We start from the raw sequence: 26,748 nt of genomic DNA, 5'->3' as shown, positions 1-26,748 counted from the left end.
CTACAAGCTAAGGCCGCCAGCGCCACCGTGCCGGCGTCGCCTTTTCGCCACCGAGCAATGGTGTGCGGAGAGTGCAAGCCACGCGCGGGACTCTGAGGTCCGACGGTGCCGTGCCCCCACCTCTCCTCTTCCTTCGGGAGACCCTCGCTCTGGGCCAGCTACGCTCACGGGCCATGAAGCTCTGGCCCAGAGTCGCTCGCCTCTGAGCTGCGCATCGCTGGCTCCAGCCCCGGCGCTGTTTGGCCACATACCGCACTCTGACCCCTGAAGCTCCCCATCCCCTCCCAGCGACAGCGCCCAGGTGCTCGGAGATGGCGCTCCGCGGGACCCTCCGGGCGCGCAAAGTTCGCAGGAGGCGAGAGATGCTGCCGCAGCAAGTTGGTTTCGTGTGCGCGGTGCTGGCCCTGGTGTGCTGTGCATCTGGCCTCTTCGGCAGCTTGGGTAGGTGCGGGTGCCGGCTCCCTCGGGTGGGGGAGTCGGGGAGACTTGAGCTGGGAAGCCTCGAGACAGCTCCCGCTCCTTCTTCTTTAGGCTGGTCCCAAGGGTTTGTCCAGCCCCCACCCTGCGGGGCAAGTAGTGCGCACCCAGGAGGACGCTCTGAACTGTGGAGCTCGTTCCGCCGAGCGGCGCGCGGCCCCCGGGGGCTCAGGACGCGGCTGTAGGTGTGTGTTACTAAGATTGAATCCTGTGCCGCCTCTGCCCCTGGAGCGCAGGGAGAATGGGCAGCGCAGCGCAGCGGCAGCACCCAGGGCTGAAGTCTCCGGCTCTGGGTTGGGTGAAACTGAACGGTCCGCTTTGCTATTCTGCAGAGCGACGAGGGTTGTTCTCCACGTCCCTTGAAAACCTAGCCTCAGAACGGGAAACTGCCACAGGGTCTCAGCTCTCCCTTCGCCCTCGCCTTAGTCCAAAGCAATTCCCTGGTTTTCCTGATGCGTCTTCCCCAAACACTAAAAGGATTGGGACAGTCTGTCCCCGCGGGAGATTGCTGCCACATTTCAGCATCGCTTCCCTTAACTCCTCTCAGTCCCCACGGAAGGAGAGGGCTGGTAGGTGGGGCCGTGATTCTCCAAGAAGGACAGGGAATTGGGAGTCACTTATGTTATTGCTAATTTCAGATGGAACCGGGAAAGAAGAAACTTGGTAAAACGTATGCCTTGGGGTTTGAGTCCATGTGGAACCCTCAGAGCACATTCGTTGTCCTGATGCTCTGGTTGCAAGTTGGATACTGTGAACCTTTAAATGTTTCTTAATGTAAAAGAAAAATAGAAATGTAGGTGATTTTGCAACTGAGACATGGAGGTACAGCAGTTTTTTTGTTTTGTTTTGTTTTTGTTTTTGTACCAGGTGTTGAGCCCAGGGGAACTTAACCAATTAAGCCACATCCCAAGCCCTTTTTATTTTTTAATTTTGAGATGGGGTCTCACTAAGTTGCTTAGGACCTCGACAAGTTGCTGAGGCTGGCTTTGAACTCGTGATCCTCCTGCCTCAGCCTCCTGAGCTGCTGGGATTGCTGGCCTGCACCACCTCCCCAGTGGATGGTACTTTCTTGAGAAGTTAGACCGTTTGTCTAAAGACCATTCATTTAGAGAGGTTTACAGCAGCATGTTAAAATCAAGTGAAACTTGATCAAAGTTTTTTTTTTCTTTTTTAAAAACCACTGCCATACAAAACCCAAATTTTGTGATTTGGGATAGAGTATTAAAAAGTGACTCTTTCAAAAGAAACCCAGAGAGTTTGTTTTGAATGTTTTAATGCGGTACTTTGCAAATTGGGCAAGTGGGGGTTCCCCCCCCTTAATTACACACCAGAAATAATAATTTTAAAAATGCCCAGATGCTCTTAGCTGTCAGCATTCTAGAAGAGGTATTATTACCCAGCTGAAACAGTGCACCTCAGGAGAGGTAAATGAATACTTTAAAGGTCTTAAAATGAGAACCATTTTATTTGCTAGGTCAGGAGTTTAACGGCCTTTGGTCCCAGGCGTCCTTGCCTTCTCCCATGGGCTTAGTGTGGCCTTTGGACCATTAGCATCACTTGGGAGCCTGTTAGTGTAGAATCCCAAATTCCACCCCATTCTGGATCAGAATCTGCATTTCAACAAGACCCCCAGGTGATTTTTGTGAGAATCCCTAGGCCATTCCCCACCAACTGTCTGGCTTGCTAACTTACTGACTCTGTTTACTGAAAAATAAGTCAGTGGTCACTAACTAAACCCTTTGTTGCACCAATGAGGGGCTGAGATCAGCTCAGTCTTGTCCAAGGTCAAATTACTCGCTGGTCTATCTGGGATTAGAAACAATGAATTAGACCCAGGAAGCAGAGTACTGTGGGTAAGCAGGTGATATATCTCCAACCATTAGCTCACTCTCTACAGGTGTCTCTAAATAGCCAAACAGGTCTGTTGCTGACATGGCTAGGTATGTACCTATAAGGTCATTTTGAGAATGCAGGTATCACATTGACCTAATGTTATCTCTAACTTGTTTTCCAATCCAGGGCACAAAACAGCTTCTGCTAGCAAACGTGCTCTACCAGACGCCTGGCGGAACAGAAAGCTGATGGCTCCCGTGAATGCGACTCAGTTGTTGAAGAACTGCACAGAGCCGGGTAAGACGTAGATTCTCCTTGCTGCCCCCCAGGTCCTCCCCCACGCCCCGCAGGCTTCTGGCCCTGCTGGGGATGGTGGTGCCTGTGTGGACAGCTCCAGCCAGAGCTGGGAAAGTTGGTTTTATGAACCCTAGTAAGAAAGGGTACCTGCACCGTGTTGGAAGATAACCTGCAGACAGCCATCTGTCACACTGCTAAGCAACACAAGTGGTTTCTTTATCCAACAACTCAGAAGGTCACATTCCAGGGTTTCGCTTGTTTGTTTGTTGTTCTCCCAGTGCTCCTAAAGGCTAAGTATCCCCATCCCCTGGGTCCCCTTGGTTGTCTGGGTGTCTGTTTTCTTCCCCTATGGCCACTCACTGCATGTGCTTGATGGAGGCCTAGGGCCAGCAGATCTGGGTCCTCTGGTGGATGATGCTTAGGGATGGCCCACCGGGGTCAGAGAGCACGGGGGAAGGCACAGGGGAGGAAGGGTGCTTGGGGCATGAGGCCCTTTTTCTGAGATGGATGTCCCTAGGGTACCATTCCTCTCCAAGAGATAGACTGTGCTTTCCCTTGAAGTGGTTTTGGTGTTTCTCCTCAAAATTCTCTAGTGAGTCAGCGGAGGTAGGGACCCAATGATGACATCTTGTCTGTGCTCCTGCCACAGGCAGGCTTCACTTATGGGAGTGAAGAAGATTCTCAGGAGGAGAAAGGAGCAGGCAGCCAGGCACCTGGAAGCTGCCCTGGTCTCCCATGGGGCAGTTCTAGGCATTAGCTCTGGTGCCGATTCTTGGGGTCTTTGTGAGGAGGCTCGAGTGGGGTGATGTGTTTGAAAACCCCGAGGGAACTGGGGGATTTTATCCTCGGTGGCTCTTTGACCAAGTCGTCAGGCAAAACATAATCTCCTTGTCTGTCTGTTTTCTCACCTGTGGAATGGGCAGAACATTTGCCTGCTCTGGGGTCGTTGGAAGCATCTGGTAAGTCTCTGCATGGATTAAAAGAAGACGGATAGCCAGGCAAAGGAGAAGGTTTGGATGTCAGTCTTCATGTGTCTTATGGTCCCCCTCAGTGAGGCCATCTCCCCATTTTCCAGGTTACAAAAGGTCTAGGGAGGAGACCCAGTTGCTCCAAGTCACAAATCTCCTAAGTGGTGCTAGTGGCTTTGGAACCCAGGCCTGTGTGACAGAGATGTTTTGTTGGTCCCACAGATTTGTGAAGGCTGAGCCTTCCCTCCAAGACACCGTGCTATTTTCTATACCATTAACTTCCCTCAGGGTCCTCTGCAGAGGATCTGGGGTGTGAAAGGGAGATGAGCGCTTGCAGGGCAGTGCTGGGACTTCCCCCCAGCAGTCCTGTCCATCCTGGTGCCCAGCACATCTTCTGAAGACTCCAGGGTGCCAGTGAACTAGAACCCAGTCAAAACTTCCCTAGCCTAATTTTTTCTCCAAAGTCCTAACATGTCCCCCCCGTGATTGATGCCAATCGTAGCAATCCAGGTCCCTGAAGTGACAGGATGGGCCCCAACATTGGCTGTCCCTGGCCTTACACCTGTTCACCATGTCATGAATGCCCCTTGACCCAAGTCAGGGCAGCAGATGTCTGGAAGTTTTGACTGGGTTCTAGTTCACTGGCCCCTCATTTTGGGCCAGCTGTGCCCTTGCCCAGTAACTTTTGTCACTTTTTGATACGAGCATGTGGGCTTAGACTGGACCCTATTTCTAAGGCTGGAGTTCTCCTATGCCCCAGTGTGGCCCTGAGGTCTTCAGCCTGCTGTTAAATCAGCAAGTATTCCCCAGACTTATGAAGCAGTCTGTCCTGTTCTACAGGAAGGCCCGGCCTTGTCCCTCCTGCGGAGGGAGAGATGGGCAATATCATTAGCAATGATTAACATCTGTACTATGTTTCACGTTGACTGCTTCCAGAATAGAGGCTGAGACGTAGAAAGGACTCGGTAAACGTTGGTGGAATGATGGAATGAAGTACGTTTCCACGTATTATGTACTTCAGTCCTTACCATGTTTTTGCAAAGACAGGAACACAAAGCTCAGAAGCTCAGTCTCTTCCCAAGATCTCTCCATCAGCAGAAGCATCCCTGGGTTATCTGGCTCCAGAAGCCATGCCTTGCCCACTCCATTGCACCAGCACCCGGGCTCTCCCCAGCTTCCTCATCCCCTGCACGTGAGCAGCTCTGCCCCTTTCCATTTCACATCTGTAGCAAACACCACCTTTGAGGTGTGTCCATCCCACGTGTGGCACGGGCTGGGGAATATAAGCCGAAACATGGTGCAGCCCCTGCCAGGGAGTGGCTTATGACCAAGTAGAGCCGACAAGATCTCCCATGGAGAACATGGGCGATGACCAAGGACTGCAGAGGTCTCTAATCAGCAGTCTGGGTGGCACTTTGGGTGCTCAGAGGTGGAGGAGCAGTCCTGATGGGTTCTGTGCTATCGTGGGTACAGTCGAGGCTGGCCTCCATTGCAACCACAGGAACTTCCCCAAACTGGGTTTAGCCCCCAAAGGAAATTATTACTTAGTAATTGGAGTGTGGGATGGAGGGTTAAGAGGTGTCCATGACCCAGTTTCTCTCTCTCTCTCTCTCTGAACTCAGTTGTTCCCGTGTGGAGAGGTGGTGAGCAGAGGTCCAACTTTACACCCTCTCAGACTCTAAAATGCAGGGAAAGTACACCTGAGGCTGGGCTGCCTGGGCAGGAGCCCTGAGCCAGGGCTTGCAGTTGACTTGGCTTGAATGTGTGGCCACCCTAATTGCTGGGGCTGGGGGACTGGCTGAGACCTGGGTCCCAGGCGGTGCCTTTGGAGAAGAGAGCATAGCCACCTCCCCCAGCTGAGTCTTTGTTACTGGATCTCAGAGGCGCCCAGCCGGGGGCTGCTGCTGTGAAGAAGGTACCAGGGCTCCGTGCTGAGTCTCAGGCTGTGGTGAGGGTGGCTTGCTGGCTGCCTCCCTTCTGCATAGCTGAGAGGTTTCCCCCAGGGCATCAGGAGCTCCTGGGTCCTCTGGAGGCTTCTGCCTTGCACCCATCTCCACCCACCCGAGGGCATCTGGTGCTCCTCTTGCTCCTCTCCCAGACGAGTTTCTTTAGGGAAGAGGAGAGGAGGGGAATTCCGAGTGTCCGACTGTCCAAACCCCCACCTGCAGGTGGTGTCCAGCAAACGCTGGTGCACATCTTTGTAAGGGCCTCTGGGCAGGGATCAGACTCCTTCCCCCGGCCTCCTGGAGGCTCCTCTTGTTTTCTGAGAGGAGTAACTTTCACTTAAAAGCATAACAAGGAGCTGCTCTGGTCATCCCAAAAGACTCCATGGGGTTGAGGTGCTCTTTTCCTGGCTTGTCCTTCTGTCACCTCTGTGGGAAGTCTCGATCTTGTCATTTGTGTTTCGGCTTAGGTGCCCCAGACACGCTCCCATCACCCCTGCCTTGTGTTATCTTCTAAAATAACTTTGTTATCTGCCAGCCTTGAGGGCTCCCTGCTCTGTGCCTGGAGAGTGGTTCTCAGTCCTGGCCACGTGTGCAGGTCACCCCGAGGGCTTTGTAGAAATATCTGAAATGCCTGGGCCCCACCCCTAGAGTGTCTGACCTGATGGGTTTGGTGTAGGCCCAGGAATCTGCACTTTTAAAGGACTCCCTAAAGTGGCTCAGTGGAAGAGCACATGCCTAGCACGCGTGAGGCGCTGGGTTTGGTCCTCGGCACCACATAAAAATTAATAAATAAAATAAAGGTATAGTGTCCATCCACAATATATATATAGAACTGCCTGGGGGATTCCAACTGGAAGACAGGTGATGCTCACCTGGTCTGAGCTCTGCTGCTGCTGCTCAGTGTGGGGGCATCACCTGGGAGCTTGCTAGGAATGTAGAGTCTCCGACCTCCCCCTGCAGATTCGAATCCACATTCTGACAAGGTCCCCACGTGATTCACCAAAGGCCAAGAGGAACTGGTCAGCACGCTGCTGGCTGCTTGGAAGGCATGCAATCAATATCTGAATTCTGAGTGAGAGTTAAGACTTTGTCTAACAGCAAGTTTCCTGAAAACTACTTTCTTTCTTTCTTTTGGGGTGGGGAGAGGATATAGGGCAGCTAAAGCAATTGGTTTCGTTTTTGACCAGTGACGTCTTTGGAAAATTTATAAATAACTCTTTTCCAGAGATCTGAAGGCACGACCCAGGCCTCGAGGCCTTAGATGTTGGTTTTCGTGGTCTGTTGAGACCAAGTGAGTCCCGTGTGCCTAGAGCATGAGATAGAAATAAGTGGCAGTGGCTTTAAGTCCCTTGGGACCCATCTGAGCTTGGGCTGCTATAACAAAATGCCACAGCCTGGGTGGCTTGAACAGATACTTACCTCTCATAGTTCTGGAGACTGGAAAGTCAAGATCAAGGTGCTAACGGACCTGGCGTCTGGTGAGGACTCTTTTCCTGGCCTGCAGTTAGTTGGCCGCCACCTTGCTGTGTGCCCACACAATAGAGAGAGAGAGCACAAGCTCTCTGGTCTCTTTTCTTATAAGGACATTAATCCCACCCTGGGACCCCCACCTTCATGATCTCGTATAGCTCTACTCACCCCCAAATACGATCACATTGGGGGTCAGGGCTTGCATAAAATTGGGGGGAATGCAAACATTTGGTCCACAGAAAGAACCAGTGAGTTTCTGTTCTGTGGCGGTCACCAAGACACGCAGACCCTGGTGGCATATGTCCACAGTGGGCAGGCTGGGAGGGGAGGGCCACCTGGAGCGTCCGAAGACAGAGGTTGGAACTTGGTATGTCTCAACCGCGGCCCGAGTGGCAAGTGACACCAGGGGCCTCTGACAAATGCAGACGCCTTGGCCCTGCCCCAACCCTGAAATCAGAAGCAGCCACAGATGCATTCCAAGGGCTGCTGTGGAAGCTTCTGGAAGCCATGCCCTTTCCATCTGGATCGTCCATGGCAGGTTCTTGCTCGTCTCTCTACATCCTAAAGGCTTCCCTTGGTTACCACATCTCAGGTCGCCTTCGCAGTCGCTGGCGGTCGAGAGCCATCTCGGCTCAGCTCCTTGCAAGCCCCAGTTCTGGATCATCTGCCTCTCCCAGCTAGAATGTGGCGGGCAAACGCCTCGCTTGCTTTTTAAAACCACGGTGTACGCTTCAGTTTTTCCACCTGTAAAATGGGACACAGGGCCGATGGCTCATCTGCCTCCTCAGGTTGTTAGAATTACATGAATTAAGACAGCGTTTGGCACACGGCACATGCTCAGAGCTCAGCTTCTGTTCTCTTAATTTTCTCATCTGTTTATCCCGGTGCTGATCAAAGCCAGTGGATAATAGGTGCCAAAAAACTATTTGTCAACTGAATTTGGAGGACAAGTGAACAAGTAAACATCTCATCAGACATTTTTTCTTTCCTCTTCTGGAAACAAACATCTCTTGGCTTGATGTTTTTTAATCTTTGGAGAATTTGGGGTGCTGGAGGAGGCCACACTGATAAAGCCTGTTTCTGCATAGAAAACCCATTTTTACCTCTTGACAGGTGTTAATTTGGGCTTTTGTTTTGGTGGTGGTAGGGACCGAACCCAGGGGCATTTAACTCACTGAGCCCCATCCCCAGCCCTTTTTTATATGTTACTTAGAGACAGGGTCTCACCAAATTGCTTAGGGCCTCGCTAAATTGCTGAGGCTGGCTCTGAACTCATGATCCTCCTGCCTCAGCCTCTCAATTACAGGCATGCACCACCGCTCCTGGCCCACTTTGGGCTTTTTAATTGGGGTTAGCATGGTCTCCTCTGTTCTTATGCTGTTCCTCCCAGTTGAGAGTGAGTAAGTGATTCCTCCTCCACTGAGTCCATCCTGTGCACCATGTTGAAGAGAAAGATGTCGGAGGAGCTTGGTTCCCATCCTATAGTTGCAGGGGGTTCAAGTCCTCTTTAAGGTTTTGCTGGGAAGAGGCTGAGAATGGAGGGGGGTTTCAGGGGAGCACAGAGGACTGACTCAGGCACTGGATGGAGGCTCTACCGTGGCCTCTTGGTTCTGGTCCACCCCGGCTTTTTCTTCTGTGAAGGCCACTGAGGAAGAGAGAGGCTGGCAGAGTCAGAGGGATGGGACCCCTGGTGCAGATGGCACTGAGGCTGGCCAGGAGGAGAGAAGGCCATCGAACAGGGGTCTCCATAGACGCCCTGTATGGGAAGCGGAGGTACAAAAAGCAGGAGAAATCAGGAGCAGGAGGAGGAGGACCCAGAACTGCACAAAGTACATCGGGGCAAGTGGGCGGGGAGTGCATGGTGCGGTGGCAAGACGGTGTCTGCTGGAACACTGCTGCAGCCGCTTGAGAGACAAGTCACACATCTCGGGTTCTCAAGTTGTTACATAAAGGCACATCTTGAGTTGGAAAAGCAAGAATTGAGCTTAACACTGGAGGCAGGAGTGCGCAGTTCCCTGACAGCAGAGGCCGGACTCCCAGGCTGGGAAGGGGCTTGGCTGCACAGAGCGCAACCTCCCCGGAGCCCGTGGCTCCTCGGACAGAGTGTTACCAGCCAGCCTAGCAGAGCCACCTACCAGTGGCCTAGCAGAGCCACCAATCTGATCACAAACGGAGGCTGAGGAAGACAGCAGCCTGTCATCAATGTGCCCACGCTTTTCTGTTTGGGGGGGGGGTGGAGCAGCGTCACGTGGTCCCGTGGCTTGGGGTGTGGAAGGTGTGGGTTCCAGTCTCCCCTGTGCCGACATCCCACCTGTGGGCATTTGGGGCTTTCCCCCTTCCTCTCTTCCCCTCTCTCTCTTAACATACAGAGATTATCAGTGTCCAGAGAAGGCTTTTGTCCGTCTGTCCTAGAGCTGGTGGTCCAATGTGGTAAAGGCAGACATGTGGGTTGGAGACTCAGCTCAACCCTCACCGGCTGCGTGACCTTGAAGAAGTTACATAATCTGTCTGAGCTTCAGGTTTTCTCTTTTGTAAAGTGAGGGTAGCAGCCCTCCCTCCCTGCCTCCCTTGCTGCTCCAAGCCCTAACCGACATGATGTATGGAAGTACCTAAACCGAGCCGAGAGCAGGAGGTAATTGCTGTGAGTGTCATTGCCGTGGCCGAACCAGGGTTTCACGTGCTGGATGTTCTAAGTGTTTCCATCTATTTGCTTATTTCTCATAACAACCCGTTAGGTGGGTGCTATTATGGTCCTCATTCTGCAGATAAGGAAAAAGAGACCAAGAGAGGTTAAGTAACTAGTCCAAGGTCACCCAGCCAATACAAAGAATCAAGTAAGTGTGTGTGGGTTTAACTAATAGGCTTAATTTTCTGGACGAGTTTTAGGTTTACAGAAAACAGAGAGCCCCTCTATTCTACCCCCTCTATCAGTTCCCCAATTATTAACATCTTGCCTTAGGGTGGTACATTTGTTTGAATGGGTGGACTAAAATCCATACATTGTTATTAAGTAAAATCCACAGTTCACTCTCCCTATGGTAGGTCCTGGTTTTGATACACTTGTATCCATCATTACTGTATCATACACAATAATTTCACCAACCAGAAACTCAATTTCAGGCCAGCCAGGCTTGAAAAATTTGGGTATTCTGAATCGTGAGTGTATATCATGATCCATCATTATTAACTCAGGAGGTAGAAAAAAGATGATTGAGAGATGAGAACTTCTGTGGTGAGTTCTGGCTTGTCACGGGTGTCCCCCCTGAGGAATGGGAAATGCCTGTTCGTGGCCCAGCCAACATTGGTGTGGCTGCTTCTCGGTCTGTTTCTCATATCAGTTTGTTTGCAATCAAAAGTTTTTTTCCCCCCTTATCCAAACTATTGTGGCCATCTGCTAGCATCTCTCCTCCTTGCTGGGCCATCTGCTACCCCCTGACTTGCAGATTCTCCGCTCTTGACGACACGCCGGCCTCCCGCAATCCAGAGCGCGCCCACTCGGCTTCCTCTTGAACTCTGAGGAACGTTCCTCCCCGAGTTAAAAATGGAACTCATTAAGCATTGCCATGTGCTGCCTTGGGTGGAAGGGAAGAGTCGGATGCTTGACAAGGGATGTTTGGATCTAACGTTGTCCGTTACCCAAGGGGCCATCGGAGCCTGGCATGTCACTGTGCTGGAATACTCTACTGTTTTTCCCAAGAAAGTAGTGGATGTCCCCCTTGGGAAAGGCACAGAAGGTCACAGTGTGGCTGAGAGGGACAGGCAAACTCTGCGGGGGGATCTACCCCTTGCAGATGGGACCCATGGCCAGCTGGCTTCTGGTCCTACAGCTCCCTGCTTCTCATGGTAATTGCCCAAGAAATCAAATGCAGCATGCATTTCTTGAATGTGCACATGCCCTGCGGTGCACTAGGCTCTGAGCTGAAAGGGACCCCGTGCCTACTGTCAGGGGACAGGAAATGGAATAGGGATGTGGGGGGCGGGGAGACAGGCCTGAGCTCAAAGACAAAGCTGCCTGTGGCAGATACCATGGAGCAGGGTCCCCCAAGGAGGGTGTTGGGGAGGAGAGAGATGGGTCAGGGCCAGAGTGAGGACCCCTGAGCCTGGCCTCAGAGGGCAGTTGCTGGCCACGGAGGGACATCTAAGCAGATAGTACTGTGCAGTGAAGAGTGCTTCCTGAGAAATCGGAGCATCATCTCTGTACCTGGAGGAGTGCTTACTAGCAACCGCTGCGTCCTGCTCATTGGTTGTCCAAGGGGAAAGAGAAAACAAACACCAGCTAAGAGAACCGGCACAGTAGTAAGTAATGAGGCTTTGGGGATTTATCAGGGAGTCGGTGCTCAGCTCGGGCTACAATGGAATCAGATTACTTTGATTTTAATTTTTTTTTAAAGTGCAAGGGTGGGGGGGCTGGTGGTTGGGACGTGTGGGTATCTGCCACCTGCCCAGGATGAAGTTGGGAAATGGTTCTTGGTGGCTGTGCTAAGCCACAGTTAGAGCGGATGCCTCGGATTGCAGGTGTGCTTGGTTCAGTGAGAGCCCGTGGCAGGTGGCAGCCGTAGCAACGGGCACATGTGCTGGACTTTCCCCCTCCCTGTGAGCTTCTTGAGGGCAGGGGGTGATCCTGCCTTTACTAGTTCTGTAGCCTTGAACTCATTTACTTTCTAACCTGAAGGAAGGGGCAAGGTTTGTTTTATTCACGGATGGATCCTGAGCTCTGGAACCATGGCTGGTGCGTGACGGTTATACGGTACCTTCCTCCCAGGGTTCTTCTTACCTGGAGCTTGCATGTGCATATTGTTGTTCATTGAGGACCAGAGCTGTTGACTCTGTGTCTGACCAGGCCATGCAGATGCAGGATCCGGCGTGTGTCTGTACTAAATCTGGCGCTTTCCACTGGCCACCTGAGACCTGGGGAAGGAGGTCTGGAATAGAGAGGCCAGGGTTGATGCCCTGACAACCTGTGTGGTTTTGTGCAAGTCACTGGCTGCCTGAGCCTGGGTTTGCTGGCTGTGGAACGGGCATCAGCCTATGGGCTTTGAAGGACTCAATGCCACGTGCTCTGTGGGTGGTGACAACATTTGCACCGTGGGCCAGATGCTTCAACTCCAAAGAACAAGCCTTCTTTGTGTTATAAAGAAAATCAGTTATTTGGCAACCTTTTGGATTTGATCCTTTTCTGAGTCAGATTTGGCGGGAGCCTTGTGCTTGACTCTTGGAAGGCAAAGATCTCAGTGCTGGGATGTCCGGCTGGAACAGAAGGAAGAAGGGCGTTCAGACATCTTTGCACACGCTCGTTCTCCTGACCCCAGCATTGGTTGATCTCACTTCATGCTGCAAATGTCAGACTTTTGATTTCATTATACATGCCAAGTTCAGTGAGCGCTGGGCAGATCCCATGCTGGCTGGTTGGCCCTGCACTAAAATATGTGTTTATTAAAAGAGCCACATATGCAAAAAACGACCCTACTCAGGAGGCCCCCTGGCAGGAAGCCATTCCCGGGTTTACTAGGTGACCGCTGGGTGCATATTGGTTGAGTGCCCCTGTGGCTGGGCCCGTGGGGAAATTAAAACTGACCTAGCTGTGCACCCTGCCAGCACAACAGGGAGCCCCTGTTCTAGTTGAGAGGACGGGAATCTACAAAGCCCTCCTGCGTTACAAAGGGGAGTGGAAGTGCTAGCATGCTAGTGCTCATTGCAGAGGAGGGAATTAAAGTCCTTGATGTCAAGGTCATAGAGGGCATCACATCAAAGGTAGCATTAAAGATGCTTTTGAAGGATGATGGAGTAGACACTTAAGTGGTTCTGTTCTAAGGACTCTGCACACATTGCCTGGCTGATCTTTTAGCAGCACTTTGGGGTCCAGGGGTGTCACTATCTCCTTTTACAAAAGCTACCAGGAAGGTATGCAGGGGTTAAATAACTTGTCTACTGGGATAGCCATATTGGTCTAGAACGGTTAAAGTGAAGTGTTTTCCGTTTTACAGGGATAACACACTGCTTTACATCTGTAAGGTCCTATCTGTGTGGGTTTGATTACAGAATTATTTTATTATTTTATAAATAATGAAAAACAAAAACAAACCAAAATCTTGTCCAAGGTCTCCTAGCTCAGAGTTGGCTGAGCAGGGGTTGCACTTGGGCAGCCTGGCTTTGGAGTCTGCTCTTTGGAGGAGGAAGGCGAAGGGTCCTCTGGCTGAGGGAGCATAAGTGCTGGGTGATCTTGGGACAGAGGGCGTCAAGGTGGGTTTGGCTGGTGAGTCACCTATAATGTAAGCAGAGACCAAGAGCCTTGGACACTCAGAGGATTCACGCTCTGCCTTGTAGGCAGTGGGGACTGATGGTGATGTCTGAGCAGTTGTGTGTTTTAGGAAGACAGCCCTGCTGGTGGGCAGTGTGGGATGGCTCAAATCAGAATCTGTGTGTGTTCTTAGCATCGTGCTTAATAAGCATTTCAGGGCCAAAGAAAGTGAAGAAAGAACAATTAGTAGCTACCACAGAGAGATTTAGGCAGAGGGGATGGTCTCCTGTAGCGTGTCAGGGAGTGAACAGATGGGCCTCATCTTGTGGGCATGCCAGGTAGGAGGTAGGAGTTGTCAGCTCTGATCACAGGTGACATCCAAGGTCTGTGGCCCTGCCATCTTCCATGAAGGAGCATGGAAAGTGTGCCTTCCTTTCTTCCGCTCTATGTGGACCCTTGTCCAAGAAGAGCCTTTTCCTGCACTTGGTGGCTGGGTTTTGTCCTGCATCCCACCTTCTCAAGTGTGCATCTGACAGACACTCTTCAGCCTCCATGGCTGGGACACTAGGGGGATGCTAGGATTAAAGAGAGAAATCCCTGTCCCCAGTGAGCCTGCAGGTTGGAAGGACCACATAGGCTTGTACTGGTGACCTGTAGTGGCACGGCTGGAAGGCTTCACAGAGTGTGCAGTACCTGAAGTGTGCTTTGCTGTAAGTGAGTATTTGATGGACAGATGGGGGAGGGCGGGACGTCCTGGTGCAGTGACCGCAGAGATGGGATGGGGAGAGAGAATCTGCTACATCAGTGGTGAGAGAGGTGTTTCCAGTTGGTCCTGGGCTCAGGTCCTGGTAGCTTTTGAGGCTAGATCAAGTAAGTTCCCTGGGCACTGCTTCCTGTCTGGCTCACATGAGGTTCCAGGAGTAGGAAAGAGGCACCCGGGGCACCTGGCAGGCAGGGTGGGAGCGGCAGGGATGGCGGAGGTGTGGTTCTCACCCTGGAGAAGCGCAGTAGGGGTGAGGCTGGGCACCCCCATCCTGGAGCTCCTTTCATCCATTTGCAGGAGCTGGTTTATTACACTTTTTTTTTTTTTTTTAACCAGCATGGCTTATCCCCGTAGGATTGCACAGAGGCATCTGCTATAAGCAACGTTGGAGGCATTTAAACAAAATAATAGGGAAAAGCTTATGAAACCGAGCATTATCTAGAGCACAGACAAGGCCTGTGCCCTTGCTGTGGGGACACCACACTCTGAGGCTCATCCTGGTGTCCTTTTCTGCCTCTCCCCCACTCAAATCTGCAAGGGGGCAGCCAAGCACCCCTCCTGAAAGGGGTCCCGGTAGGGTGGTTGCAGCCCAGTCTCCCTCATGGCCTGGTGGCCTTTGTCTGTCTCCCCAGCTGGAGATGGGCACTGGGTGGAGACCCCCTGAGGTGCGGCTGGAATGCCTTCCTACTGCTGAACAAGCTTCCCTACCTAGGTGCTGAGCCCAGGGAGCCACAGGGGCTAGATGGGAGCTCTGGGAACACGGGACACCCCAGTTCACAAGACACAGATGAGAGCCCAAAATGGGGGTCACCGTGCTGAAAGGGCTTCAGCCTGGAGATACCCATTTCCAGAGACGGCTAGAAGCCCCCAGAAACCTGCAGGAGCATTGATAAAGGCGATTCATGGAGTAGAGAGAATAATTTATAAGCAAGATTGGAGAAGCCAAGCAGCTCTGCTTATTAGCTGGGCCCCGGCGAAGGAGGGCTGCAGGAAGGGGCGCTGCGCTTGTCTGGAGGACTCCCTTGGCTGGGGGGGCTGCACCTGGCCGCGCAGGGAGGAGCAGAATGGAGCTCTCCTCTGCTAAGTGCCTCTGGAATGAAACCTTGCCTTCTCAGTGGCTCCCCAGGAAGCTGCGGGGAAATCCCATCACCTAGGACGTTTCAATTAGACGAGCAGCGCACCAGGGGCTTATTAGAGGGGGATGTGGTGCCGGCTGTGCAACTGACTCGCTGTGTCTGTGCCTCTTTTCATTCTTTAATTTCTGGGTAATACTTCTGTGGGTCTCGGAGGGGGGCAAGTCCTTGAAAGAATTGCTTTGAAATCCCTTTGATCATCTGAACCTTGCTTGTGTTTTCCTCAGCTGGCAAAAATCCCAATACGCGCGTTGCTAAATGACTTGCGGGCTTTGGGTGACCCATATGCATTAGGAGGAGGAGGGGAAAGGTGGGGGCAATGGTACCTAATTGGCAGACCACACACACCCACGGAGAGCGCTGCCGCTTCTGCAGCCCCAAGCTCACTGTGAACACTTTACGGTCTCCGTGAGCGAGTCAGAAGGGACCTGCGAGCTGTTAGAGGAAGGCAGCGCACGCTGCAGCTCTGAGCACTGCTTCTCCATTGTCAGTGTCGGCCCTTGTTAGAATGCAGATGCAGTGGGTCTAGATCAGGGCCTGAGGGTCTGTGCTTCTAAAGAGCTCCCAGGTGCTGACAGCATTGCCTGTCGGGAAGCCGCACTTTGAATTGTGACCTGGGTTTGGGTCTCAGCTCAACCAGTGAGCTGTGTGGCTTGGGCAAGTTCTTTGACCTCTACAGATTCAGTTTCTCTGCAATGAAATAGGATCACAGGACATAACTGGTGGGGGCCCTGGCAGAATGACATGAGGCCCTGCCTGCTGGCTACCTAGCGTTGGACCCATGTCAGTGGTAGAGAACCCAGCTCTGGAGCATCTGCAAGGGGTGCTTCTCCACAAGGTGGTCTTCCCCTCCTCCCCATCCCCTGCACAAAGCAGCCTGATGAGATGACTTTGGAGAAGACTGCGAACTTGGCCTCTCTTGGAGGCAGGTTGGATCACAATGATGAATTCCAGGTTCCGAGAGATTCTGCCGTTAAGAAAGCTTTCAACTTTAGAAGTCATTTTTTAAATCATAGTGGCTTATTGTTATGATTTGAACATGAGGTGTGCCCCCAAAGCTCACCTGTGAGACAATGCTAAGAGGTTCAGAAGTAAAATGATCAGGTTATAAGAGACATAAGGTAATCAATGTCTTAATCCACTGATGGTTTAAGTGGGTGATCCTGTAGGCAGGTACTGTGTGACAGGAGCAGGTCACAGTGGGTGTGCTTTTGGGGTATGTATTTTTTTTTTTTGTACTGGGGATTGAACCCAGGGGCACTTAACCACTGAGCCACCTCCCCAGCCCTTTTTTATATTTTATTTGGAAACAGGGTCTCACTGAGTTGCTTAGGGCCTTGCTAAGTTGCTGAGGCTGGCTTTGAACTCTCGATCCTCCTGAGCACTGGGATGACAGGCATCTGGCTTGGGGTACGTTTCTTGTCCCTGGTGAGCAGAGCCCTCTCTCTGCTTCCCGATTGCTGTATCCTGAGCTGCTTTCCTCATCCACACCCTTCTGCCATGATGTTCTGCCATCTGTGGACTGAGACCTCTGAAACCCTGAGCCAAATAAACTTTTCCTCCTGTAATTGATCTTGGCAGGCCTTTGGTCACAGCAATGAAAAAGCTGACTAAAACACAGATATGATGTAAAACTTGCCTTCTTAACCATTTTTAGGTGTGAGTTTGGTGGCATTAAGTACTATCATCGCCACCCACCCTAGAACGCTTTTATCTTCCCAAACGGAACTCTGCACCCTTTCAGCACCCACTCCCTCACCCCTGGAAACCGCCCTTCTGCTGTTCATCTCTGTGAACTTGACTGCCCCAGGCCCCTCCTGAACGGGGAACACACGATGTCTGTTCTTTTGTGACTGACTGGTATACTTGGCGTGATGTCCCCAAAGCCCATCCAGAATCGCCTTTGTTTTTAGGGCTGATGGCATCCCATTGTACGTAGAGACCCCATTCTGTTTGTCCATCCTTTGATGGACCTTGGGGGTTTCCACTTTTTGACGTGTGAATCATGCTGCTGTTGTCTGTCTGAGCTGTTGGCTTTTGTAAACTTAGTATTCGCTGCATTTTGGGGGGTGAGGGAGTTGAGTGAGTGGAAAAATATCAAACTCTCCAACCACGACGCCAGCCCTCCAGGTCACAATCCAGAGAAAAAACGGAGGTCCTCAGCCCTGGCTGTGCATTGGAATCACCCAGGGAACTCCACAAAAATGGCAGTGCCCAGGTGCCACCCTGAACCCGTCAGATCAGGCTCCCCAAGGTTGGGGCCTGGGGAGAGGTATTATTTTTCAACCTCCCAGATGAGCTTAGCGGGCAGTCGGGGTGGAGAGATGCCAGTAGACTTGCTGGATTCACTTCTGGTGACAGTACAGGGCCAGGCCAAGACCTCAGGGGTCTTGAGTCCCAGGACTCCACACACTGCAGCCCGGAGTCACCTTCACCCAGATTGGCCACCTGTGCTAGAGCTCCTGGTGGTGGGGGTCTGCCAGGACTCAGGGAGGTGATATTGGCTTAGGATGGAGCAAGGGTACGGCCTGTGAGCAGCAGTAACCTTGGCCTCCGGCTCCTGTAGGTCCACCCGCTAGAGGCAAGTGTCCATTCGTCCACCTCTACTAGGGAGGCTGTGGAAGGTCCTGCCCACACAGGGTGAACCCAGCCAGGAGGCAGGTCTGCTCATGGAAGCATCAACATGCTATAGGTGACAGGATGCCATCGAGTGCCAAACATCAGGCCTGCCCTGCCGCAGCGTGCAGAACTGACTCAGAGCTGCAGGAGCCAGTCTCATTCTGAGGATGAGTTTTTGATGGCAGGGAGGGGACACCAAGCACACCCCAGTATGAATATTTCTCATCCAGGATGATTGCTGTTGCTTCTCCTCGTCACTTCGAGATGGAGAGGTGCCCCTGCCTTGCACACCGAGCCACCAGGCCCTGGCCTGTGATCGGGGCCTCCCCCTTGTAGCAGGGACCTTCCTTGGTGTGTGTGACCTCAGGAGCCACTGTTTAGTGGTCTGCCAGCCCTGTCTGGTGGTCTCAATGGCCTGATCTCACTTTAGTCTGATGTGTAATAGTGCAGAGAAGTGACTTCAAGACATTTACATTATTATTTTTAAAGCAGAGGATGGGCCTTGGAAACCAAGCCAAAAGTCTGTTTTTACTCCAAATTAAGTCTTCCGACTCGGTCCTCTCTGTCCTGCAGTGTATGATCCTGAGGTCTTCTTCAAGGAAACCACTGGCCATTAAGCAGCCACCTCTGCAGTCCTGATGACGATGTGCCACATCCGTCAGGCAGTGCTCGGGGCCGGGCACGGTATGCACCAGGAGAATCTGGGCTGTTTGCAGGAGCGGAGCTGGTGAACCCGGGGCAACAGAGCCCACGTTTCCCTTCAAACCTAGAAACCAGTCCCCAGCCAAACAGCAGAGCCAGGGGACCTGCAAATCCCCATTTGGTTGGGTACATGCAGCCACAGTGTCATGGGGGGATAGACTATCCCCGCTGCTCTTTCCACTTGGAGAATGTGATGGACATGCTTTGAGCAAACTTGCAGAGATGTCCCTGAGTGGTTGACTGCGCTGAGATTTGCAGTACCAAATTGAGAGAATAAACCATGGCAAAGGTAATGGTTTGATTCTTGGCCTTATTTCCCTTTCAAAGACTTTAGGTGGCTTTATGGCCGGGGCTGCAGCTCAGTGGTCGGGCATTTGCCTGGCATGCATGAGATCCTCCTAAGTTCCATCCCCAGTACTGCAAAAATAATTTGGATGGACAGTCCTTAGTAGGCAGAGTGCAGAGCCGGGTGGCATCTCCCTCTTTATTATCAGGCGTGCTGGGCTTCTCACGAGCATCCACTGAACTGGGTGTAAAATGAAGGGTGGGCCTGCCTGGGAGTGGCTCTCTGACTTCTGAGCCCTGGAAGTGTCAGGATTGATCCTCTGCCCTGGGGAGCTGTTACCACCGTTGGCTGCCCAGCTCACCTGCCTTGAAACTCCAGTTTCTGGTCTTCCTCCCTGTTTTCATGTTAGATGATGTCAGTGTAGCTGCAACCCTTGAAAGGACACGGTGGCCTCCGCGCCTCACTGTTTGCCAGAGAGGGCTGGTTCCTGCCGTCTGTTCACCTTCCCCTTGCCCCGTCTGCAGTCTCATCTTAAGGCTGGCCTTCCGGACACACGCTGTTGTCAAGCGGTAGCACCCTGAGATTCCTTTTCAGGAGAAGTTGGCAGAAGGAGTCATTTGCAGACTTATTAGAAATTCCCTGTCCGTCTCCATAGGATTGAGTCATGGTCATGTTCGAGTTGAGCTCATCCTGGAGGCCAGATTTTCCCGGCCTGCTTCTCCCTGCCTCCCAGGCGCTTGGGGTTCTCCTCTCCTACCTGCTCAGGCACCTGCTGGCTTGTTTATTGACTCATTCGTTTATTTATCAAGAACTCCAAGAGCCTGTGAGGCGAGGAGCACTTTGCCAAATGCAGATGAACGGAGCGAGGCTCAGAGGGAGCAGGAGACGTGGATCACCACGAGCAGAGTCACACTCGGGCCCAGGCCCAGGCACACCCACCCCCTGACGCCAGTGGGAGCCAGGTCTCCCTCTGTGGACTCACTCACCGGCCCAAGAAGCATGGCTTTGATGCCGGCCGTGTGTGGAGTACCCCAAGTGCCATGTTCAAGGCCCCCCAAGTGTCATCGGACCAGGATGGTGAACTAAGAACTGTCGGTCAAACACGCTCTAGGGAAGATTTACGTGCAGGAGCAACAGGTGAGGCCTGTCATGGTCCAGAGGAGCAAGGGGGGTTTTCCTCAAGGCCTCCATGGAGGTGTCGGTCTTGAAGGTGTGGATGACCTTTGACCCTAGCGATGGAGCCAGCTGGAGGGACCAAGGCCCTGAGGCCAGGCTTTCAGTGGTGGCCTGTGTTATCATTTGCATTTACTTACTCCCAGCTCTTCTGTGTAGGTGGGGTGTGACTTCCGTTAGAGAGTGTTCCCTCCGTTGACATTGGGCATGGACTGGCATATGCTTTGGCCTGTGGCATGTGAGCAGACAAGACTTGCACTGTGTCTGAGCAGAAGCTTGAAAAGCCATGTGTGTTGCTGCCAGCTCTTGGTCTTTCTCCTTTCCCACGAGGATCCTGCATCCTAGACAGCATTGACCCTTCTTCCTGGGCTCTAGAAAGGGAAGACAGGAGACGCCATCCCTGAATGGCAACTTGTGAGGCAAATGGGAAATAAATGTGTATCATATGTTCTGATGGTTTTTGGAACTGTTTGTTACTGCAGCATAACCTAGCAAGAGCTGGCTGATACAGCCCCTCAGCAGTGGACTTGTGTGGTCTGCTCATGCACAGTGTGAAACTTGTTGAGGGGAGAGAGGTCTTCTTGGAATCAGAGGACAACAGGCTTCTGTCATGCAGCTCGGGGGTCTGGATTTCTCATTGAGGCAGTTGGAGTTGGTGAAGGCTTCTGGGCCAGGGATTGATAGGATGAAGGATCTGTTTTGGGACAGTGACCCCCAGCTCAGGGCAGAGGGTGGAACTGGTTCTGTTGAGGTGTTGGAGGCTGTTTTGGAAGGCCAGGCAGGAGGACAGGAGGGCGGGACTGGTCTTGGTCAGACTGATGGAGACTTGTGATTCCTGGGACTGAGGGGCAGAGAGGCCAGTTCCCTGCCAGGGAGGGAGCTCAGTCTCGCTGGACCCCCACCAGCAGGGGAGCAGGGCTGGCCCAAGACGCTCCATCTGGGCGGCCGAGTGTCCCAGCACTGCCTGTTGGAAGAGATGGCCGTGTGCTTGTCTGGGGAGGCAGGCCAGGCGCAGGGTGGACGTGGGTTCTTCCCACGCCTTGAAGCCTCCTGAAGTTCTGCCGCTGTGTGAATCGCTGGAAGGTAACGGTGTGACAGGCCTGTCTGAGGGACAGAAGGGACGCTGGGTCAGAGGTGCCTTCAGCCAGGAGCAAAACTCAGGGCCAGGGCTGGCTCTGGCCTTACCTTCCGCCACTCAGTAGCACCAACCTGTTGCCAGTCATTCATTCCACAGTGTAGTTAGGAGAGACCTTGGGGGGCACGGGGCCTGGGGCTGAGCTTCAGCCCTGCCACTTCTTGGCAGTGACCTTGGGTTTTCCCATGGAGGGGATGGTGACTGTCCTAAAGTGGTTTTCTTAGGGCTGGTGTCCTGGGAGGGGGCTACTTATGGAGTACCCCTGTCGACCAGGAATTATTCTAGGCCGCAGTGGACTAAACATCCCTTCCCTTGGGAGTTGGTGTTTTAGTGGAGAAGAGAGAAGAAAATAAACATGTAAGTACGTAACCATGCATTTAACCAGGTGATAAATACTGTGAGGAGTGATATCTTGGGGTAAGGAGATAATGACCTGGATGTGGATGTGAAGCTATCTGGAGGAGAAGGCAGACCACAGGGACTTTGCACTTCCTGTTTCTGGCCCAGGGAACAGGAAGGGTGAAGGCCCCGAGGAGGAGGCATGTGCATCTCTGTTCTGGAAGCAGCGAGGCGGCCCGTGTGACTGGGACCCAGCGAGCCCGTGGGGAGACTTCCTTTTTCTATTAGGAATTCGAAGCCTCTGCTTCCAGGCCGAGTGTGGGCCGTCCTGCTGACATGGCACTGGACAGTAGTGTGGGAATAGAGGGTCTGAGACCTGGGATTGCTCCTGGAGCCTCGGGGTTTCCACCTGTGAACCGGGAACGGTCTTCCCTACCTCCCCAGATGGTCACGGGGAACATGCACCCCAGGCTGCAGAGGTCTGTGTGATGAGCCCAAGCCCCTGGGAGCCTTGGGGGGAGGGTGATCGGAGGTCGGGGGGAGGGTGTCTCCCAGACAGCATACGGGTGAACTCCGAGGTCACAGGGAGTAACGTGGACAGATGAGGAGGCCGTGGCTGGGCTGTGATTGTGTTAGGGGAGTGGCTGCTTGCCCTGCAGTTTCCCTAGGGGAGGGGGAGGGGGTCAGGACAGCTGCCAGGGTTGAACCCGGGTTGCAGTTTGCAACGTTGGCTGCTCCTTGGAGTCCCCTGGGGAGCTTCTGAACGTGCTGATGCCCAGGCCATCCCCCAGACCCACCGTGATCCTGGGCGTGGACCCAGGCTACGGTGTGTGTGTTTGGGTGGGGCGTGGCCTCCCTTCCCTGGAATGGTCCGGGTGTTGTAGGATCCACGCCTCTGAGATACGGATCACTCCATCCTGAGAGTGAGTCCCAGGATCCACCGAGCTGCCTCCTTTGTACCTCATTTCTAGCATGGCTCGCGTATGCAGTAGGACGTGACATTATTTTTAACCTCCTAAAAAAGTGTCATAAAAATGAGAGTGCTTTACGAGTGGCCCTCTGTTCTACTAAAGAAAAGTAAAAACAGGTTTTTCTGTGTGTTCTGATATCAGCCTCCTGTTTCTTTTTCCTGAGGAGTTACCGATGACCTTTAGCTGACAGGTTAAAGGAAATCAGTGCGATGCATTCTTGATATATTTTGTATGTGCTGAACTTTTCGGAGCCAAAGGTACCAGAGGACTGGTGTGTCAATTCCTGGCATAAAACCTCACTAATGGCAAAGGCAGAGTCAGGAACACTGGAGTTTCAAGGCGAAACAGCAGGCAGGAAGGCACGATGCTTCTTACTAGGCAGCAAGATTCTTGTTGTTCATATCATTTCCTCTATCGCTTTGGCTGCCAGGAAGCTTAAAGGTGTTCAATGCTGGACTTTCTTCGAAGTTTTTAAAAAATATATAATTGTTTATTCCTACCCCACCATTACTTCTCCAAACTGTTACTCAACCTTTGACCTTTTACTCTGATTTCGAACCTTTTTGGAACTAAATGAGTTATAAAATACTTTTAAAGAAAATAATCATGCCTTGTGCCTAAATATCTGATTGAAAAAGAGTTGTTATTCAAAATAACAGGAGAGATGTCGAAGCGTCTTTTCTCATCCTGACATCCCTGGGTGAGGGTCCCGTTGTGAGCTAAGCAATCCTTGCTCAGGAGGTGAGACCACGGGGTGGAGGGAGCTGGGTGCTCTATTTACCAAGGGTGTGGACTTGGCGGGTTTGAACCTCCTTGAGCCTCAGTTTCCTGGTTAACGGGATGGAGACAATCCCAGCTTTGCAGACTAATTGTGCAGATTGGATGAGCTAGGGCGTGTGAGGCTCTTGGCCCCGTGCCTGGAGCTTAGTGAACAGTGACATAATAGTATTTTTATAATGAGTGTCGCTCCACATCAGGGGTCAACAGACTTCTTTCATAGAGATAGTAAATATGTCGGGCTCTGTGGGCCACGAGTCTCTGTGGCAACTGCTACTAGAAGGAATCTGTACGTGAAAGTGTTTCCATCAAACTTGATTAGCACCGGGTTTTGGTTGGCCCACCCCGTTCCAGGTCACAAAGCTGGTTGGCAGTTTCTCAATTCCCAGTCCCTGGGCGCTTCCTTTGGACCCACATTGCACACCCCCAGAAATTGAGGCTGCTCAGTAATTACTTTTCTGTTGTCCATCTATTCGTTTTCTGGGTTATTTTTCCCAAGATCCGCACCAGGCCAAGGTTTCATGGTGAGAAATCGGAAACAGAATCAGCACGCCCACGTATTTTCCCTGAGCCTGATCTTCTGATGTGCATGGAGAGAATCCGTTTGAAGCCAAGTGTTCTCAAGCCCCCTTGGGTGAAGGCATTTTGGAGCCCAGGGGTGGAGCGATCTTGTCAAGGTTGGGATATTGGTTACCAAGGATGAAAACTGAAACTTGGGATGGAGACGGGGTTTTGCCTAAGGCTTTTCTGCTGACTGCAGCGTCTGATCTGGGAGCTGCTTGCTCTCAGGGAGGCACCGAATCATGCTGCAGGGTCCAGAAATCTCATAAAATAAACCATCCCAAGACAAAAGGGAAAGATGAAGGCAGCCCTGTTCGTCCAGGTCAGAAGGCTGATGGGGGCCTGCTCTTCCCGCCCCTCCCCACATTTCCCCACCCTGCCCAGGTTTTTGGTATTTCTTGGGGATATGGAGCGTTTTGGTTTAAAGTATTTTTTCAGATTAAGCTTTGTATTTTGAGATAATTATAGATTCATACTCGGTTGTAAGGATCAATACAGAGATTCCTTGACCTTGCTCTCCCCGATGGCGATGTCTTGAGACACTATGGTGTACCACCACAGCCACCTGTTTACTGTCAGGTTCAGAACACTTCCGTCACCTCCACAACCCCTCATGTCACTACTGGTGGTTGGAAATGTCAACTCTGGGGGGAGTCCGGCAGGCGGCCCACCAGACAGCGGCTCAGCCATCGCAGTAGCTCAGATGCTGCCTGGGGCTCAAAGTCTTGTTTCCAACAACAAAACGCCTCCGCTTTCGACTGTGGCTCAGAGAGATTTGTCATTGATTGTCCTCCTAAGTGGCCCTTCTGGTGGGTTTGAGGATGAGCGACTCAGGGGTCCCACTGGCCACTTCACCTCACGGATCCCTTGGGGCTGAGCGCAGAGATCTTCCTCCCGTGGATCAGTGGATTCCAGAGTGCACCCGGCAGGAGTCAGCAGAATGCCCTGTGTGCACGGCTGCAGGACTGTGAGCGTGTTCCAGCGACTCAAGTCCCTGTCACTAGACGACGGTGAATGATGGCTGTTGCTAACCAGCGGCCATCTGTGGGTCATGTGCAGGTGCGTTATCTGGGCAGCTGCTAGGAGTGGCAGGTGGGGGGGGGGCTGCCCCCCAGCAACTCGGCTGTCGGGTGCTGTGGAAAGCAAGGGGTCAGTCAGACAGTGCCTCACACCGATGTATGACCTTGAGAAGGACAAAGAAACCCCCCTACTCCGTCCTTTCAGGTGTCCCAGCACAACTCACAGGAAGGGTTGACTCAAGAGAGAACCAATCATGCCACATGTCAGGGCTCCGTGGGCCTCTGTCCGAATCAGACACCTGGAGCCTCCAAACCAGGACCATTCGTGGCTGGGCCCCCGGCTCCGTCCCTGAGGACAGAGGACACAGAATTCTCTCCCCAGTCACCCAAGGTGGGGACGACTGTTCATATATCTCAGCCTGTCCTCATATCTCAGATGACATTGGGTTGATGGCATTTGGGACATGCAGTATGCTAATTACCAAGTCACTGAGTTATCAGCAAACCTGAATGAGGATGCAGATTGACAGAGTACCTGGGGTTGCTGGGAAACCAGAGTTTGGAGCTTGGCCAATCCTTATGCGAACTTCCTACCTACAGAGGACTGAGAGTTAGTCCCCCGCCTCAACAGATTCATTGTGTTGAAACCCTAATCCCCAGTGCCATGGCATTTGGATGTAATTAGGTCATGTGGTGGGGCCCTGGCAGATGGGTTAGTGCCCTGTGAGGAGAGGCTGGGGGCTGCTTTTACCAGGTGAGGATACAGAGGTGAGCAGTCTGCACCTGGAAGGGGCCTCCCCAGAACCCAGCCATGAGGAACCCTCCAGAACCAGAAGATAGGTATTTCTGTCATTTACAAGCCACCCAGTCTGTGGCACTTCATCATCTCAATCCACATTAAGATACGCCCCCTAGTGGGCCAATTCCTGGTCAGGGCAGTGAACCGACCTGTTCCTGGGGCTTTGCCCAAACTACACAGACCCCTTCATCACTTGTCTGGGAGGAGAACCAGCATGCCTGGCAGCCGACATACCAGTGGTTGGCAGGACAGCAGGGCCTCCCAGTGCTGGCCCTGAGGCCTGTGAACTGCAGGCCCTGGGATGGCTTTTTGGGAGCTCTGTGTCACTACCTGTGAAATGGAGGTAATAAGGCCCACCCCAGGGGTTGTGACAGAAGTCAGCCTCCGCTGTCCTTAAGTTGAAAAAAAATGCCACCCAACTCCCCTCCCTCCCTCCCTCCCTCCCTCCCTCTCCCCCTCTCTCTCTCTCTCTCTCTCTCTCTCTCTCTCTCTCTCTCGCCTGGAGGGTGAACACAGGCCTCACACTGGGTAAGCATCTACCACTTGAGCTACTTCCATAGTCCTTTTATTAAAAAAAAATCATTTTGAGGTGGGGTGTCACTAAGTTGCCCAGGCTGGCCTTGAACCTGTGATCCTCCTGCCTCAGCCTCCTGAGCAGCTGGGGTTCCAGGCGGCTGCTACTGCGCCCAGCGGCTCAGCTTTCTCTGCCTCCGTTGGTGGCCATCCTGAAGGGTTCCTTCTCTGGCTGGAAGGGCCCAGGCTTAGTTTTCCTTAGGGGGACGGCAGTTAGTATGGCAGGTGTTGGGAGTGGACAGGGGAAGGCAGGGAACTCACGGTTGTCTGATCAGCCTGATTGTGGTTAGCAATGAACTTGAGTCCTTACCCCCAGGGGAGAGTACAGGTCTGCCAGGAGATAGGGACCTTGAGCAAAGCTGACAATGAGAGGCACTGTGTCTAAGTGAAGAAGCAATTAGAGTGTACAATGGGGGTGACCTGGTGCAGGAAAGCTACCCAGAGCAGGGACAAAGACAAGGAGTTACTAGGCGGAGGGGAAAGGAAGAGGCAGATACAAAGGTCCTGGGGTAGAGGAGATTGTGGTATGTCACTGCAACACAGGTGAGTTGGCAGTGTTTGGACTAGAGGGATGAGGGGAGGAGATGGCAGGTGAGGCCACGAGGTTGCAGGGACTGGAACAGGCCCTTACAGCCCAGGGGACAGAATTGACTAACCTCCTTGGTTTCT

The 26,748-nt window shown here is 52.5% G+C and overlaps 1 protein-coding gene across 2 annotated transcripts in view; it reads left to right on the top strand.

Moving 5' to 3' along the window:
* Positions 1–311: 311 nt before the first annotated feature.
* Positions 312–26,748, top strand: part of Slc24a4 (solute carrier family 24 member 4) — a 121,090-nt gene continuing 94,653 nt past the window's right edge. For both annotated transcript variants that reach the window (XM_026394263.2, XM_026394262.2), the window contains exons 1-2: positions 312–441; positions 2,497–2,607. In XM_026394263.2, the coding sequence (XP_026250048.1) occupies positions 312–441; positions 2,497–2,607 (241 nt within the window). The remainder of the gene's footprint in view (positions 442–2,496; positions 2,608–26,748) is intronic.

The sequence above is a fragment of the Urocitellus parryii genome, chromosome 6 (assembly GCF_045843805.1).
Source record: "Urocitellus parryii isolate mUroPar1 chromosome 6, mUroPar1.hap1, whole genome shotgun sequence".
In the NCBI taxonomy this organism is placed as follows: Eukaryota; Metazoa; Chordata; class Mammalia; order Rodentia; family Sciuridae; genus Urocitellus; species Urocitellus parryii.
The sequence above is the reverse complement of the archived record's forward strand: the minus strand, read 5'-3'. Positions and strand labels throughout refer to the sequence as shown.